Source organism: Aedes albopictus, chromosome 1, assembly GCF_035046485.1.
Source record: "Aedes albopictus strain Foshan chromosome 1, AalbF5, whole genome shotgun sequence".
NCBI lineage: Eukaryota > Metazoa > Arthropoda > Insecta > Diptera > Culicidae > Aedes > Aedes albopictus.
The window spans coordinates 482,494-501,473 of record NC_085136.1 but is presented as its reverse complement, the minus strand read 5'-3'; the positions used below and the strand labels follow the sequence as shown (position 1 = coordinate 501,473).

Genomic DNA, 18,980 nt, shown 5'->3' with positions numbered 1-18,980 from the left:
ATTTTCATAAGGTAATCTTATGGCATCCATACTTTACAGTTATGGCCAAACTTTATAAGCTATTTTGATGAATTTCGGTAGTTTACTTCGCTGAATGCAGGAATACGTTTAGGCAATTCCCTAACCTAAAATCTACCTGTGCACCAAGTATAATTTCTTGAATTTTTTGAACAAATTTGCTTGTAATAATTAGAAAATGACGAGAATAGCTACTTTCACTCATTTCTATTTCGATTTTGAACATAAATTCCCTGTAATTGCAAGTTTTAGGGTTGGTGCTCTGGTAAAAAGTGAGGTTACGCGATGCCACTGCGTTGAGGATAGTTACTAGAGTGGGTCATCGTTTATATGGAAAAATGAAAAATTCAATGGTATCCCATCAGATCAAAGCTTTTTTGAACCCATTTCAGGACAAAAATAAGTGTGCGAAATTTGGGAACGATCGGTTATGTCTACGTTTTGCGCATCGTGTTTGAAGTTTGTATGGGTGTTTACATGGGAAAAAACACTTTTTTACATTTTTCTCATAACAAGCTCGAAATATTATACTCAAACTGAGTAACCGATAAAGTGAAAACATAGCCTAGGGTGTCCTGAAAAACTTTGTCGAAGACCGCGAAGTGATCTGATGCTTATGAAAAAAGTTATAGCGTTGGCATTGCTTGGCGAAACAGCGTGATTTTGTTGCTATTGTTATTCCTTTACATGTTAAAACATAAACACATGCATGCGGTTCGTTGGTTATAACTATTTTCACAAGCATCGGATCGCTTTGCGGTTTTCAACAAAGTTTTTCAGAACACCCTAGGCTATCATTTTACAGTATCGGTTAAAAAGTTTCAGACAAACTTTTTCAAATTATGGATAAAATGCAAAAAAGTATGTTTTCCCATACAAAATCCCATACAAATTTCAATTGCAATGCGCAAAGTATAGACGCACCCGATCGTGCTCAAATTTTGCACAGATACTCAGGACCCGAAACGGGACCAAAAAGCTTTGATCTGAGAAAACGGTTCCGATGACCCACACTAATGTTTATATGTTTGTGTCTATATATATATGTGTCTATATATATATGTGTCTCGAGTATACCAAAGTGGAGAATCCTTGTCGTTTTGACACGTCTTCTGCTCGATTGGAACTATGGGGATGACACTAGATCGACTGTTCAAATTTTGGCGTTTCTCCTCTTTGTTTTATCCAGGCTCGTTATTTTGTATGTTTGTCTATTTGTATGTTTACCTTACGCATGTATTTAGGTTCCAAGATGGCGGCCAAAACTCCAGAATGTATGCTATTTATTGTCGCTGCTTCAGATACTATGCAATAGGAAGCGGGACATTTGACATAAAGTCATTTGGCATAAGGTCGTTTGGCATAAGGTCACTTGGCATAAAGACATTTGGCATAACGGTCATTTAGCATAATGGCCATTTGGCATAATGTAAATGCACCCTTCTTTATTATGCCAAGTGTCCATTATGCTAAATGACCGTTATGCCAAATGTCTTTATGCCAAGTGACCTTATGCCAAAGGGCCTTATGCCAAATGGCTTTATGCCAAATGACACAGACCCTATGCAATATGGGTATCTATCGATCGGGCTTCATGAGTAGATCTCAAAAATGAATATACGGCGCCATTTTTAAATCCAAGATGGCGGTCATGGAATAGTAGTTTGAGCTATAATACCATACAATATGGGTATCTATCGATCGGGCTTGATTAGTAGAAGTCAATAATCGATATTTGACGCCATTTTGAAATCCAAGATGGCAGACCACATCCAAGATGGTAGTTTTTACACTATTTCTGCCGAGATTTTTTTCAAGCAATCCTACATCATAGAGACATTTTCTATGGTTCCTACAGGAATTCCTGCTTAGCTTCAAGCTGGCATTTCTGTCATGATCCCTCTAAGCATTCCATTAAGTATTCGGAATTCCTTCAGGAATAACTTCAGGATTTTTTTTCCAGAATTGCTTTCGAAAATCCTGAAAGGATCCTTACAGAAGTTTTAGCCAGCATTCCTTCATGGATTTCTGCTGGAATTACTTCACAGACTCATCCTTGTATACATTCAAAAAGTTCTGTCGAAATATATTCAGTTGAATCAATTCTAGTGGAGTTCTTTCCGGTATACGTTTCGGGATCCTTTCTGGCTTCTCGGGAGTTTTTCAGGCATTCCTCTCGGGATTTATACAGCAATTTCTCCCGGGATTTCTTCTGTGGTTATTTTGAGGTTTCCTACCAAGCTTTCAGCTGAGTTTCCTCTCAGGATTCTACCAGAAATGCCCCAGAATTCCTTCAGTAAATCCTCCCGAGATTCCTTTAAAAATTTCTACCAGAATTGTTTTGGAAAATCTTGAAAGGTTTTTTTCAAGTGGTCTAGTCAGCATTCTTTTAGGGATTACTGCTGGAGTCCCTTCAAATATCCCTTCTGGGATTTCATAAAGGATTCCGATTCTTTCAAATATTTCTGCGAATCTTGAGAATCTTGCGGTATTCTTTTAGGTATTCGTGCCAGGATTCCTGCCGGGGCTCCTCCAAAGATTCTTCCCATTTTTTGAAATTCCTCCCGGGATTTCTTCAATTATTCTTTCAGGGAGTCCTGTCGAGCTTGCAGCCGGGATTCTTTCCATGACTTCTTTAAGGATCCTACCAAGGATTCTGTACGGGATTTTGTGATTTTCAAGGATTTATTCCGAGCGTAAATTTCAGTTTGAGAGTGGGAGAGTAAGAGAAAAATAGAGAAACTAGAAGAAATAGACTTTTTGATGCCAATATCGTGGCACAATGATTTTCTTCTTAAAACATGCAATATTTCTGAAAATTTTACGTATGGTGAGAACGTTAAGTGAGTTTGTGGGGTACTGAATGAAAAATTCAATTATATTGTCAGAAATATCTATCTGTATAAAATATAACTTCTACAGTATTTTAACGTTTAGCTATGCTACACATAGCAAACACTCTTTATTTGATTTGTTTTAGAAAATAAAATTTGAGAAATGTTGAACACTGGAGTTGAAACTACATGAAATTACAAGGGCCATGCATACTTTTAGGCGTTTATCGGGTTAGATTTCTGTCCCAATTTATAAGCCTTGTTTCTATTCTTTATGAGTGGTTATCATCTGTCTCACTTGTTTAGAACTGTATTTTATCTATACGGATCAGTCAGAGTATAACGATAGCGTAGAAGTTGCGCTGCAATAGAACTTGAGAAAATTATCCGATATTGAGGACCTGCAACGAAGATTTTTTTTGGAACTACAACATAGACTTCCATTTTTTTTTTCGTCAAATCATGCTTATTTTATTGGAACTTGACCTTTGATAACAAATGTATTCAAAGATTTAAATTGTGAGACACCTTGGGCGTTAACGGGTTAAGCATTCCAATCAATTCCATATATTCATTGTGAGATTTTTTTTCCCAGAGATACTTCCCGGATTTACCAATGGGGTTCCTTTTAAAATTCACTGCAAGGATTATTCCTGGGATAGCTATTTCTTCCCGGAAGAAATCTCAAGAATTCCTTCAGGGATTTTTTTTTTCTCGAAAATCCTTCAGGCTTTCTTACACGAATTACTCCTGGATTTCTAGATTTTTTACGCGGGTTCCTCTAGAATAGCTCCCGTAATAGTTAAAGTGATTCCTGCAGTTATTTTTCTGGGAATCTTTGGAGAATCCTACTGCTGCTATCTTAGGAATTTCCTTAAGTCCTTTCTTTTTTTTTACTTTTTTCCCTGATTCTTCTATTGATTTCTGCCGACAATCATCTACGCATTTCTCCGATGAATCTTCAAGGGATTCCCTCAATCTTATGTTGTTTCAATATTCTAAATGTGTTTCGAAGATAATATTTATTAATAATCTATTTTGAGGACAGAAACTCAAGAAAGTCAAAAGTATCAAGAAACCGAAGACAATTAAGGTTATTTCACATACAGTTATTTACCTTGAAAGCTGCTAAATATTATCTCACTTTGGCTTCTTATACCACCAGGAGAACCCGGATCTGTCACCTTTCCTCAGCACTCACCCGACCCCGCGTCCGTTGGCGCACAAATGTTGCCAACAACAGATCAACTACGAAGTAGGCCCCGCTGGAACCGGACAGCCGTACATTGCCTATCCCCAGCTGTTGTTCAATCCCAAGAAATTCTTCGCCCTTGGTTCTCCGATTGGCATGTTTGTGACCGTTCGCGGAATTGACACACTTGGCCTGGACTTCAAGTTGCCGACCTGCGAGGGATTCTTCAACATCTTTCACCCCTATGACCCGGTAGCCTATCGAATCGAAGCCCTCGTCAACCCGGATCTTAGTACACTGCGCCCCGTTCTGATTCCGCATCACAAGGGCCGCAAGCGGATGCATCTGGAATTGAAGGAAACGATGCTTCGTGTCGGAACCGACTTGAAGCAGAAAGTACTGGACACATTCCGAAACACGCTGGACGCGGTCTACTCGATCACATCAATGCACAGACCCGATCGCAAAGCGATCGAATGCGAAGTGGACAAAGTTCTGGAAGACCAGCTCAAGTTCGAAACGGGATCGTCCTCGTCCACCTCGGATCTGGATACGGGCGAGACGGACTTGCCGCTGGGCAAGCTCAACCAAACGCGTCGGATCGATTACGTCCTGCAGGAAGCCCCACTGGAGTTCTTCAACGAGTATCTGTTTGCGCTGACTAGTCATGTTTGTTATTGGTAAGTGGCATCTTTGGAGCAGGCTAAGTGCGGAGCCAATATTGTTCTATTTTCACCATTTCCAGGGAATCGGAAGATACGATGCTGTTCCTGATGAAGGAAATCTACTCCAGCATGGGGGTCCAGAGCGACAGTCAGATCCCGCAGCAATCGATGACGATCGAACGACCACGGGTGGTGAGCCCAACACCGGCGGGAAGCGCGGCCGCAGTCAACTTCAACCTGTACCCCCAGCAACCGACCACGAGCGGAACGGTGACGGGGATGCCGGGTGCAACGGGTCGATAAGTTACTGTAATGCTTGAGAGGTATCGTATGTGCGTATGTATGTTTTACCAGCCTATTTCTACGTGTTTTTAATACTGTTAACATTATATCGTGTACTACTATTATTAAACGAGAGACAATTTATGTTCGTAGTTTTTGATTAGAAAACACTATTTACTTATTTCGTTGCAAGGTATTTATAAATTGAATGGGCGTGTGTATGTTTGCCAAACGGTATCGGTTGTGAATCATTACTTTGAGTTTTGATTGAGTCTTTTGATTGAGATTCAAAAGTAAACGTAATCAAAATTTGTACATCCTGATTTTATCGGAGAACATTCGGTCTGTAAAGATTGTCCTGCATTTCTATCACAAAATGTGCCACATGAAGGCCAACAAATTAGGAATCAAATTTATATTACTGTACTCTAAGGGCCGATTTCTTCACCTCGGCTTAACTCGTAAGCCAGGCTTACCCATATAGTTAAACCTGGCTTAACGCCTAAGCCAGGGTGAAGAAATCGGCCCTGAAAGCATTTAGAATGTGCATTAACTCTATACGCAGAACCAATTGAACACAAAAAATATTAATTGCATTTTAAAGCCAGCATATTGGCCAGCATGGTTTTCACAAAATAAATTGAATTTTATTTTGTTTCTGATAACGCCATAATAAAAAGTTTGTCAATGTTCCGCATTCTAAACCGATATCGTTTGGATTTTGAATGAATGAAATTGACTGCAAGAACTGATCGTTTCGTGTACATTTTACTAATACGAGAAGTAAAAGGGAAAACAAGATAAGTTGATAGATGATTTTCAATAATTATTATTTTACGTGGGAAGATCGATGTCCACTAGCTGAAACGCAGATAGATGCAATTTACTAAAAAAAGTGCATAGCTAGCCCAAATAGCCTGTAAGATATAACATGTAAGCTCAACTATCAACCACCCGTTGTATGTCATCATCTAAAACAGTCCGACCTTCCTTCTTTCAATTTTATTATTCGCAACTCAAAGACATTTTAAAATTACATATGCACCAAACTTAAATAGCCAGCCCAATTGACTTGGTCTCCACATTGCTTCCGTATCTGGCAACCACCGGATCCACCTCCTCTCGAACAAATTCCAACACCTGATCGGCAGCACGTCCGGTAAACGTCTTCGGGTCCAGAATCTTGTCCAAATCGCCCAAAATCGGTGCAAAATAGGCATCGGCCCTGATGCGTTCCACCAGATCGTTGTCCTTGCCGTGCTGCTTAACCTGGGCTCCGGCCTCGTGCGACAGCACACGGATCTTCTCGTGGCAAATCTGGCGATCGCCACCGGCCTGCACCATGGCCATAATCACATTTTCGGTCGACATAAACGGAAGCTCTTGAGCGATGTTACGCTCGATAACCTTCGGGTAGACCACCAGTCCCTGGGAAATGTTGAGCAGCGTGAGGAGACAAGCGTCCGCCGACAGGAACGCCTCCGAGAGGGTTAGGCGACGATTTGCAGAATCGTCCAACGTCCGCTCCAACCATTGGACAGCCAAGGTGTTGGCCGCACTAGCATGCAGAGTAATCAAGTGCCTAGCCAAAGCGCAGCATCGTTCCGAGCGCATCGGATTGCGCTTGTAAGCCATCGCAGAGCTTCCAATTTGAGTTTTCTCGAATGGTTCTTCGACTTCCTTGCGGGAAGCGAGCAGACGAAGATCCGAACACATCTTGTGAACCGTTGCTCCCAGACTGGACAAAGCGGAGACGATTTCCAGGTCAACCTTTCGAGTGTAGGTCTGTCCAGTTACAGCGTAGTATTTCTCGAATCCGGCCAGGTTCGTTACCTTCTGGTCCAACTGTCTGACTTTGTCTCCATCTCCGGCAAACAGCTGTAGGAACGATGCTTGCGTTCCGGTGGTTCCCTTGACACCTCGGAAGCGCAAGTTATCCCGACAGTTCCTCAACGCACGTTCATCCATCAAAAGGTCTTGAACCCATAGGGTGCACCGCTTGCCCACAGTGGTCAACTGCGCCGGCTGCAAATGGGTGAATCCCAACGTTGGCAGGTCACGGTATTCGACGGCAAACTCCGACAGGCGTTTGATAACTCCCACCAGTTTGGGCAGAAGCGAGTCAAGTCCGCCTTTCAGCACCAGCAGATCGGTATTATCGCCAACGTAGCATGAAGTGGCCCCCAGATGGATGATTGGAGCCGCCAAGGGACACTGCTTGGCGAACACATGCACGTGGGCCATCACGTCGTGGCGAGTGAGCTTTTCCTCTTCGGCGGCCGCTGGGAAATCAATGTCTTCGATGTGGGCTTCCATCTCGGCGATCTGGGCATCGCTGATCTCCAAGCCGAGTTCCTGCAAGAAAGATGTATGTATGATGTCAGTGTTTTAATAGTAACTATGATTAAGTGCGTTAATGTTTCATGGGAAGCGCATCCATCGTGGTTGTTTGCATCATTGAAAATTCACCACGAATAAGAATATGCGCTCATGGTTTCAATAAGTTTTTAAAACTGGTCATGTAATATCTTTATAATCTCATTCAAAATTATAGCAGTAATATTGTTGTTATCATCGTTATCGGGAAAATTTTCAACCTGTAGCAAATTCATCTACATCAAACATTAACCCTCTAATACCCAAATTTTTGATTTCGATCTAAATATCATTTTTCGTCATCTAAAATTGATTTAAACATGTTTTGGAAGATGATTCTTTTTAATTTTAGATTTTGTGAATTTTGGTTTCTGATTTTTCTAATTTTTATTTTTGAACATCCCTACACTTTTATATTTTTCCTGGAAGCCTATTTGGCCTACTGATTTTTCAAGACGAAAACATTTTGAGATTTTATGATAATTGTTAAATTATTATTTTTTTTTCATGGAAAATTTTGTTTTTCGTGTAACTTGTAGGAAAATAATTTTAGTGTATATTCAACTCCCTTGAAACTCTTCTACTATATTAGAATGATTGAGGAAAAATTTAAAATTCGTAAATTGTTGCGATTAAATACAAAAGAAACAATGGCATTCAAAAGGTGACCAAAACATCAATTTTTCAATGATTTTTAAAAAATGTTAATACACTTTAAAAGACACCAAAAACCATTGTGAGATATACAGAACAGTCCTAAATATCAACTAAGAATATAAAAGTTTTGATTGCCAAGGCAAGAAAAAATACAAAAATGCTCAAACTATACCCCATCTAAAGGCGGGGTTGGGTATTAGAGGGCTAAGTATTAAAGAAGTTCTGATGTGTTCAAAGAAAAAAAAATCAATAGGAATTTCTAGGCAAATCTGGAACTTGAAAATTTTCAAAAGAAACTCGATATCTCCGGAAGCTTGAGCCACAAAAAAATGATTTCGGCAGCATCATAATGTTTCATTGAAATGCTGGATAGTACAGGCATACCTCGATAGTACGTACACCACCGCTTCGTTTAGTGTACGTACTATCGAAACGTACGTACTATCGAATCACAAATTTTTATTTCAAATTTCATTTTCAAATCAAATAATGTTATTTCTAGAACGTCAGGATTGCCAAAAAATTACATGTGGCGTAAGGGTCCGTTTATTAATTACGTAATTTTGCTTGTTTAGGATCCTATCTTTATTGGAAAAATCTCCTTGTGCTCTGGGGATGCTTCGTAGAGGCATCTCGTCTCTGGGAACTTATATTGATTTTATTTGAATTATCTTTTAGAACCATCCAAACTGGTCTAGATATAATTAAATCGATCTAGATCAGTTATATCTTGTTATAGAAACATTATAGAATTATATCCTCCTGTAATATTTATTGTCGTGATATTTTCAAAACCTTCTGAACATTGCTCCCTCTAGGACACCTCCAAGAGTTTATTTTTTTACGAGAAGGGATTCCTAGAGGTACCCCGGAGCTCTTGGAGGAATTCAAGGAAAAAATATTTGATGCATCTTAGAAAGAATTCCTGTAGAAATTTCGGAATTAATTTCTGGAGGAATCTTGGAATGAATTTATGGAGAAATCCCGGAACGAAATTCCTGGAGGTATTCAGGAAGGAATTCCTTAAGAAATCCTGGAAGTCCCGAAAGCATTACAGAAGAAATTCTTGGTAAAGTTTCGGAAGGAATCTCTGGAGAAATCTCTGAAAGAGATCCTGGAATCTCAACAGGAATCGCAGAAGAAACTGTGGAACAATCCTTAAGGAATCCCAGAAAGAATTCCTGGAGAAAACTCGGAACCAACACTTAGAGGAATTTCGGAACTGAAAGAAACTTGAAACTTGAAGAAATCCCTGAAGCAAGCGAGAAAGCGAAATGTCTTTCCCCGAATCCCACATTTCGGGTTCACCCAGAAACATTTGAATTGGTACAGCCTATAGGACAATGCAAGCCGCGGTTGCTAAAGATTTTTTTCTAAGTTTTTATGTTTTGTGACTTTTTTGTTTACGTTCGGTTTTCAAGAGATTTCTTCGAGAATTTCTCAAAATGTCCCCGAAATTCTGCAGGAATTTCATCCGAGATTCTCCGAACAGTTTCTTTCGGGATGTCTCCGGATTTATTTTTTTGGGCTTCCAGATGGTGTTCCTGTAAATTCTATCAACTTCAAGATCCATGACAAGAACTTCATTCAGTATTCCTCTAAAAGCTTCTCCGAGATCCCTCCAGGAACTTCTCCCGTTTTTCTTTCGGGAGCTATTTCTTATTTAAGTAATCCTTCTGGGATTCCTACAATAATTTTACCAGGTAAACTTTCTGGGGTTTTTCCAGGATTCTTTCGGAAATTCCTTCCGGGAATCCTCCGTGAATTTCTTCTGGGTGACTGTCAAGAATTACTTTTCAGGAACTTCTTGCGGGATTCCTCTTGGAGATTCTTCTAGGAATTCTTTCAGAAACTGATTCCGGGATTTCTTCGAGAACTTTTTTCTCTAGGGACTCCTTTTTGGTTTCTACCAAGAGCTCCGTCAGGAATTCTTGCAGACGCTTCTGGAATTCTTTCAGATGTTTGTAATGGAAATCCTCCTGGAATTCATAATTAATTTTTTAGGGTATTTTGTTTTTGGAAATCCTCATGTAGTTTCTGTAGGATTTTCTTGTATAAACAAAAAGCAACTTAGTTATAGCTCCCTCATTCCAGAATAAGTTTGTGGAGAAACCACGGAAGGAATACTTGGAAGAGTTTCAGTTTTTAAGCCCAAATCGTTAACAACAAAGTCACGAAATGTCAAAAACTATGAACATTTTCCTTAGCAACCGCGGCTTGCAGTGCCCTACGGCACTCAAAGTTGTTTAAATTTCCGAACTCATGGAAAACTGTCAAATATTTTATACAAATCGCAAAAAAAACATTAATTTTTGGAAAACGAAAAATAAAAACAAGTAAGTGAACTGAAATCAATGGTTTGGATAAGTGTCTTGATGGGTTTGATTCATGTTTTGGAGAGCAATCCTCGCCGAGAAATTTAGTTTTTTTTTATTACCACACAAAATAGAACCATCATGTGCCTTTTTATTTTATTACAACGTTCTATTGGTAAAGAAAGCGTTTAGTTAATAACAGTGCAAGTGCTTATAGACCACTAAGCTGAGAAGCAGTCCTCCCCAGTTGGGATGTAACGCCAGAATGATGATGCCAGATATTATGATTGGCAGAAAATATCTCTGTTAATCAAAGAATACTGCAATCATTACATCAAACGTATTCGTTCATGTCTTCCATTTCGCTACATTTTAAAACTTCTTATAGGTTCCCAAACTTTTTAGGTGCGCGACCCCCTTTTGTCAGTTGACGTGCTTTCGGCGACCCACCATAGAAATTCCCTCATTTGTTGCCTGTTACAGTCAGGCCCGGATTAAGGATTGTGGGAGCCCAGGGCCCGAGCGGATGTGGAGGACCCTCGGAGAGATGTCCTTTTTTTCCTCATTTTCGAACAGTACTTGAGAAATATGAAAAATAAAGTTAATGTTAGCAACCAAAAAAGGTTTTTGTGGGGGCCCCCAAAATGTGGGGGCCCGGGCCTCCCCGGCCCCCTTTGATCCGGCCCTGGTTACAGTAAATTATTCAACTGACTCTCACGACCCGCTGGATGAAGACCGGCGACCCCCCTAGGGGGTCGCGACAAACAGTTTGGGAAACCATGTGAAAATCCGTGTTATAGGAGTCTGCGTAACACAAATTCATAGTATCGGAGTCTCTACTATACGTCTACTAATGATTCGAACCCATTTTTGTAGATTAAAAATTAAATAAATTTTGGTGTACGTACTATCGAGGCAAAATGTACGTACTATCGAGGGTACGTACTATCGAGGGTACGTACTAACGAGGGTACGTACTATCGAGGTACGCCTGTATTCCAAAATTTTCAAGAATTATGAAATCCTCAAAATTGGCTTTCTATTCCGCAGAATCATTACTTGTTCTGTGGTTTAGTTGATCAAAGCGCCGGTCTAGCAAATACGGGGTCGTGAGTTCGAATCCCACCAGAACGCGATTTTTTCGCAAATTTCATCTGTCAATTTGTCAATTAGCAACATTCCGTGCCTTCTAATTACAAGTTTTTCCAGTACCACAAAATACCATCAAACTTTTTCTGTAACTCTGAAGTTCCTAGAAAAAAAAATGAGAACAATGACATTTTTGTCCCTTAAAACGCCTAGGCTAGTGGGACCATGTCTACAGGGTTTCTATTTTAAGCATTTCCACGCTATATTTCAGTAAATTTTGAACCACCCTGCCCTTTGGTTCAGATTCAGAAAGGGATATGGGCAGCGTTCTGCCAACTTGGCCGAGGTAGAATTCTTGGGCGAACTAGTCCAGGGTTGTTGAATATTGCAGAAGGATATGCGATATTCTAACAACTTTATCAACGATTACATTCAAAGTGCCTAAACGGTTGGGTTGAGCTTGTAATGGACCCGTGAAGTAGGAAGGATGATCAAAAATGACATGAAAAGTATCATTCCATCCGTGGAACCATTCTGAATGGCCGCAGTGAGAATATCACTAAACAGTACTAACATGTGTGTCTTGTTCTATTTTTATGTTCAAATCATGCATTGGAGTCATGTTTTCGAGCATTGTTCGTTTGTTGGAATGATCATACATCTAACTCGGTTATGAGTGAATAACACGGATTTACACTGACCGATCTAAATGGATTTCGAGGAGCAGGAGGCAAGCTTCAAGAACGGGACCAATTACTCACACACATTAACGCAAGTAAGATCTATGCTGACTGTTCACTGAAAACCCCAGAAAAGGTAAATTTAATCAACTTTTTGAACGCTTTGATATATGTACGTATAGTATCTAGCCCTGTACATCTATTCAAGTTAATAGGTTTGAAATTAACTGAGATATAGCGAAAAAGTGCCAGAAATAGCAGACACTAGATAAACCATGTCATTTTCTCCCGCGTAACCCAGAAATTTTAATGTCAACCTAGTCATACACAAGTAAGGTTGTGTAAAAAGCAGTCAGTTTTTGTCAAAACTGTCACGGCGAACGCATTGACGTCAACAATGAGTTTGAGTATTGTCCTGTGGCAAAAAACATTTGTTTTGATGACGATAATTGCAATGACGAATTGTTCAGCGTGATATATTACTAATCAAAATCAATCGAAAAACGTGAGAAAGAAACCCCAAACAACTTTTTGAAGACTGTTGGCTGTAAAAAGTTCCTAGACCTGTCACAATTCCTACACGGAGAGACGAAACTACCCAAAAGTGAGTTCTATCCACCCAACTTCGGGGTTGCGTGCGTCAAGCCAATTTTGAGTTGATGGAATCGATGTTTTTGTTGGGTTGTTCCCGCTTGCTTCCATGTGAAAAAAATACCTAATTTTAAGTTTTTTCCACTCAACCGAAATTTTGACTAGGTTGTATTCACTCAAATTTGAGTACTGTGCTAGAAACTCAGTTTTGGCTTGACGCACGGAACTGCAAAAGTTGGGCTGTTTCTCTCTTCACTCTCTGACAACAACAGAAAGAGCGCATGAAAAGGGAGATGAAAAAGAACTCAAATTTGAGTTTAAAAGTACCTAATTTTGAGTTTTTCAGTTTCTCCGTGTACAGTGCGAGAAATAAGTATAAAGACAGAGCCGATTTTCATACAAAATAATCGTGTTTGAGGATCAAAACCTCTGTTTCTGGCAATTCGATTTTGAATAAATTTTGGCTGCAATCTTAAAATAGCTAGAATTTTAGCTAGTAGGTATTATAAATCATCATCCATGCAAATGTTTACATATACTTTTCAGATTTAAATAAGTATAAAGACATTTTTGTATAGAAATAGTGTCTTTATATTTATTTGAATCTGAAAAGTCAATGTAAACATTTGCATGGATGATGATTTATGGTACTAGCTAAAATCTTTGTTATTTTAAGGTTGCAATTTTATCACAATCGTATCGCCAGAAACAGAGATTTTGATCCTCAAACATGGTAATTTTGTATGAAAATCAACCTTTTCAAACCTTTTCAAATCCAACCGACTTGGAGCTATTGCTTGGGAATATAATCTACTAAGCCCCGGCGGTTCCTCCGTGTTTATCGATCGAAAAAAAACCTTAGAAAACACTGAAAGAAAAATTACAGTTCTTTCAATATTTTCCGAAGACGAATCCTGAAACTCTCATATAGTGGAACTCAATTATAGTGTAAATACTGAAAATACTGGAGTCAATTTTTGTGAATCTTTGAGAGGACACAAGTTCGACACAAGTTCTTCAGAAAATTCTAACAGTTTTTCTGAAGAAGTGTCTGATGTCTGTAAATAACAATATTTGATTGATTTTCTAAATATTGTTTGTACCTATCGGAACTTCATGCCGATAAATTTCTAGATTTTTTGTTTATGCAAAAGAGTTCTTGCGAAATTTAGAAGAACTAATGCATTGCAATGGTAGACTTCCATGAAGAATTATTGACAGTAATTCGTGGATTTATTCCTCAAGTAAACAGGTTCTATTCACTTGGCGAAATATAGCGACAATCTGTAAAAATAACTAATTGGGTACTGAAGGAGTTGTTTGAAAGTCCTGATAATAAATTCCCGATTGAAACGCCGAAGAGAACGCTTTGGTATCCTGTAATAGTTTCTAGCGTGTACTTCGTAAATGGTGTTGTAATGGGATATTTGGTAATTGTTCCTCCATTGGTTTTCGGCGAGATTGGATAAAATTATGGAATTCCTAGTAAAATCATTGTAGTTGAAACGGAATTTGTAAAGGGACAATTGTAAATTTTACAAAATAAATTCGTACGATAATGTAAATTATACCTCACTGATTTTGTATGTTCGTATTTTATCTACAGGGGATACTCAAAATAACTGGGACAGGTAAAATTTTCACTTTTCAAAAAATGTTCAACTCGCTGTAACTTTTCGAAAAGGGCATCAAATCTTCTCAAATTTTTACTGTAAGTTCATCAACTAGTTCGTGTCTACACGAAGTTATAAAGGTTCTAGAAAAAGGTATAACTATCCGATAGCCAACTTTGAGCTGTTATATCTCCGGATTCAATGAACCGAATGCAATGAAATTTTGATCATTTATGACTTATATAATGAGCTATCAAAAACTTTTGACTACACTTAAAATTCTTTACACGAAAGAAAATTATAACGAATAGATTATTTTTATGATATAACACTAATTTATCCAAAACTTCACCATCGTTTCAAAATTCGAGATAGTAATTATAGTTCATTTAAATTCCCTCTAATGGACTTGAATATATTTATGTTTCGAAGGAAAGCTACCAAATAGCCGGCATTTAATTGAAAAAGTAATGGAATGCACATGAAAAATAGATAAGTTTACTAAAAAATCATACAATAAATGAAATCGCTATAACTTTTTTCTTATTAATAATTTCAAATTAAGTCAACTGTTTTTCAAAGTTCATTATATTAGTCGTAAATGATCAAAATTTCATTGCATTCGGTTCATTGAATCCGGAGATACAACAGCTCAAAGTTGGCTATCGGATGATTATACCTTTCTCTAGAATCTTTATAACTTTGTATAGAATGACCCGATCTTTTCCAAATTTTGTCCACTGATACCCAACTAGTTGATAAACTTACAGTAAAAATTTGAGAATATTTGATGCCCTTTTCGAAAAGTTACAGCGAGTTGAACATTTTTTGAAAAGTGAAAATTTTACCTGTCCAAGTTATTTTGAGTATCCCCTGTATATTAACCTTCAAAGCCCCAGGACAAACATTTAATATTTAATCGGCTGATACTCAGGAACTATTTAATATAAAAATAAGCGCTTTTCACTATGATGAATAGAAAGAAAAGTTGTACTTCATGCAAGGGTAGTTGTCAAACCGAAAGTCCATGCTTAAACCTGATTTTGCCCAGGAAATAAGTGTTCCCTGATGTAATGTTTTGACGATATGTTCTACAACTGCCTTGTGGTTACTTTTTCAATAAATAGCTGTTTATTTTTGGTAGATCAATTAAATTGGAATCTTATTCTGTCCTTTCATTACTAAGCGAAACGTGTTTTTACAAATTGGAAAAAAATAGTAAAAAGTAAATTGGGACAGAAACCTAAACTCCTAAAAGTATGCAATGGTCTTGTTATAATAATTATTCGTAATAATAATAATTCGTTGACTAAAAGTACGACTTGTGTTTGAATTCAAGGTAAAATAGTCACATGAGTGATACTCTTAAAAGAAGGGCTCTGGTGTACCTAATACGTTTTTCATAGACACTTAACTTCTAAATTCATCTTTTTAGGCAGAAAATGCTCGCAAAATTGGGTCTTAGGGAACAGAGTTCCGTGAGTCCCACCGGAACTACACATCTGGGAACAAGTTCGAGATGCAACTCATGCTAGAAATCAACCACATACTGTGTTCTTGCGTAGGCCTACCATTTCAAGTTGTGAAAGAATTCAAAATTAATATAAAATGCCCGATTCATGGACGAGTCGCCATAACATTGCGGGAACACTTATTTCTGGTGCAAAATCAGGTTCAAGCATGGACTTGCGGTATGACAACTACCCTTACAAGAAGTACAACTTTTCCTATCAATCATAGTGAAAACTGCTTATTTCTATATTTTACAGTTCCTGAGTATCAGCCGATAAAAATTAAAAAGTTTCTCCTGGTACTTTAAGGGTTAACGATACAATTAATGTTACCAGATGTACATTCTCAATCGCTTTCCCATGTGAAACTCACCTTCTGTGCCTTGGCCAGGATGATCCATAGCTTGCGCCAGGTGGAGAACTTGTTCTGCTCGCTGAACAGATACTGCATCTCCTTGCTGGCATAGCGAGTGCTCAGCGGTGATCGGTATCCGCAGAATTCCGGATTGAATTCGCTCATTTTTTTTTCTGTCTAGGGTGTTTCACGAATGGCGATCGAAATTTCCAAATGCTCGTTCTGTGCGATCGGGTTGCTGACTGAAATTGGAAAAGCAGTAGGGAACGAATCGATCGTCCGGTTAATCAATTCCGCGCTGGATGTTTACTACCGAGATCTATAACATTGCTGAGTTGTTATGGTGATAAGCTGCCGGGGGGATGAAATGGGAGCCTTGGAAATAAATAGAAAATTCACTCACCCTTCGAGATAAGAAGTCGGTCTTGTTGACGATGACGACGAGAAAGCTTGGTGTAGTTAATTTTGCGATATTTAACACAAAACAAAAACTGCTACAAGCGTAATTTTACAAAACAAATGTAAAATAAAACTCTTAAACGATTGTGCCTTAGCGAGGTAATAGAGATTGACAGTTGGAATAATACAGAAATGAACCGGCTACAAGAGCTAATAACAACCTTGAAGAAGGCCTAATTAGAGATTACGACACGATCGTGTTAATATATTTCAATTATATTGTATTATATTCTAGAAGAGAACAATTTGTTTATTATTTTGTCTTAGTTTTGAAACTGTTGCGTAATGTGTAGCATCATTCATGGGATGACCCACGACCACGTGCAGTGGGATACAGTCGTATACAGTCATGCGATTTACTCTGTATTGAATGTGGTGGTGCCTCATACTAAATAAAGTGTTTTATACATGCAAACCACTGTCGCTATGTCGACGTTGAACTGGCAAGCAACCTTTTCAAATCTAGTTTATTTTGTACGCAAGCAAGTGTACAAGGTACTGTGCAATATATACATAGGGGTGATCAGATAGTTGTTCACTATTGAAGCAACGGTTGAATTTCCTATTACCCATACGCCAAGACATTGGACGTAAAATCAATGGTAGAATGTAGGAATTATTTAGGCATTACAGGTACTCTTCGATATGATGGTAAATTATGTTTCTTCTTAGACGTTACATCGAAGCAGAAAAAACAATTATGCTAGTGCTGATGAATTTACTGCAACAAAACATTGATTTGAGTGATTCCATAGCTTATCTAGGGGATATTAATGTCTCAATAATGCAATAATTCAGACAAAATGCCACCAATTTCTACAATAAAGCTTTAACATGCACTTCTTCAGACTTTACAATTAAGAACAAAAAACCATCAGAACTGTGTTTGATATCCATCACATTTTTTTTAAATTTTTCTCATTCTATTCATGATTAGTAATTCATTTATTTTTTATTCTATTCAAAACATCCTTCAATTATTTTCTAGAAATCTCACCTGCAATTTCTTATAGTTTCCATCAATAATGCTGCAGAAAATTCATTCGGGAATTTTGTTGGAAGCATAAAAACGTACTCTATAGAATCAGCGCACAAAACAGCAAAATCATTATCCAGAGATATTCTGAGGAAAATCCAAAAGAGTTCCTTCGGAGTACCTCGTACAGATGTATTAGGAAAGTCCCAATTGATGTTTCATAATTCCATTACTTTATTATCTACTTAGAAGCTCGCTTAGAAGTCATAACAGAAATTCCCCAAGCTCAGTTAGCATTGCTGGATTTGCGCTCCCAAGAAAGAGAGCCAGAATTTTTAGCAATCATTGAAAAAATTAAATAGGCCTAAAAATTACGCTGGGTACTTATGCGTTTCTCCTAAAGTCGCAGATAAACATTCCCAGCAAATTACTACGGAAATTTCTAGAAATGTCTAAGGTGGAGTGGGGCAAAATGAGCACCATTAGGATCATCTAGTGTATACTGAAAGTGAACGAAAATTTTCACATTGTCTCTCAGAAGGGGATTTTTTTTTTATTACCGTACGGGTCATTAAAAAACTTTGTTTCTACGATGCTTCGTTCTTGAGTTATGATTTTTCAAAGAAAAGGCTTTTATGTCACATTTGGACATTTTTCAACAAAATTGGCCATAACTCAAAAACGAAAAAAAAGTGCATTCCAAAAATTTCAGCGATTAAAGCTTATGAAATAACCTTCTCAAAAATATTTTTTCGAAAATTTTCCACGAGTTCGGGCATAGTTTTTCCGGCTTTTCTTTACGAATTTTTTCAACTGTGTAAAATTTTGTGGGAAACTTTTTCCATTTCATTTTTTTTTTATTTCTGAGAAAATTTACTTTGATTTTCTAAAAAAAACTTTGTTTCTACGATGCTTCGTTCTTGAGTTATGATTTTTCAAAGTAAGTAGTGTCAGGGGAAAACAAAAAATTTCCACCTGAGTTTTCCGAGCAAATAGGCGACCCTGAATTTTCTTCATCATGACCATGACCATGAGCTCGAATATACTGTGGGGCAAGACGAGCACTTTACTTAAATCTTTAGATGTTACCTGTAAATTGGTCATACAGTGCTTGATAATAAATAAATAAACTTTAGTAATTTTGTGTTTCTCCAATGCTTTAGTTGCTTACATTTAGAACCAAGTACATGTAGATGAGGAAAGGGACCGTCCATTAATGACGTAGCATTTTAGGGGGGAGTGGGGAGCTTCTGATTTTGCTACGAGCCATTCTTTAGGTATGGGTAACAGCCTACAGGGGCGTGTCAAAAATCGGTCAAAAATTCTATGTCTTTTATGGATGCTCCCAAACCTATTTTTCACCATTA

General features: G+C 38.1%; 2 protein-coding genes across 3 annotated transcripts in view; one reads left to right on the top strand and one right to left on the bottom strand.

Annotated features, from left to right (window-relative positions):
* LOC109405198 (mucin-5AC) overlaps nucleotides 1–5,941 on the top strand; it is a 173,124-nt gene extending 167,183 nt beyond the window's left edge. The window contains exons 4-5 of one of the 2 annotated variants that reach the window (XM_029864509.2): nucleotides 4,021–4,724; nucleotides 4,790–5,941. In XM_029864509.2, the coding sequence (XP_029720369.2) occupies nucleotides 4,021–4,724; nucleotides 4,790–5,012 (927 nt within the window). In that variant the 3' untranslated portion in view covers nucleotides 5,013–5,941. Of the gene's footprint in view, nucleotides 1–4,017; nucleotides 4,725–4,789 lie in introns of both variants that reach the window. The other variant, XM_029864508.2, reaches the window with a different exon arrangement.
* A 37-nt stretch (nucleotides 5,942–5,978) lies between these two features.
* Nucleotides 5,979–16,442, bottom strand: LOC109412873 (adenylosuccinate lyase). Its single transcript, XM_029868861.2, has 2 exons — nucleotides 16,197–16,442; nucleotides 5,979–7,346 (listed from the first exon to the last, which is right to left on the bottom strand). The coding sequence occupies exons 1-2, from the start codon at nucleotides 16,341–16,343 to the stop codon at nucleotides 6,042–6,044; spliced, it is 1,452 nt and encodes a 483-aa protein (XP_029724721.2). The 5' UTR covers nucleotides 16,344–16,442; the 3' UTR covers nucleotides 5,979–6,041.
* Nucleotides 16,443–18,980: the final 2,538 nt, after the last annotated feature.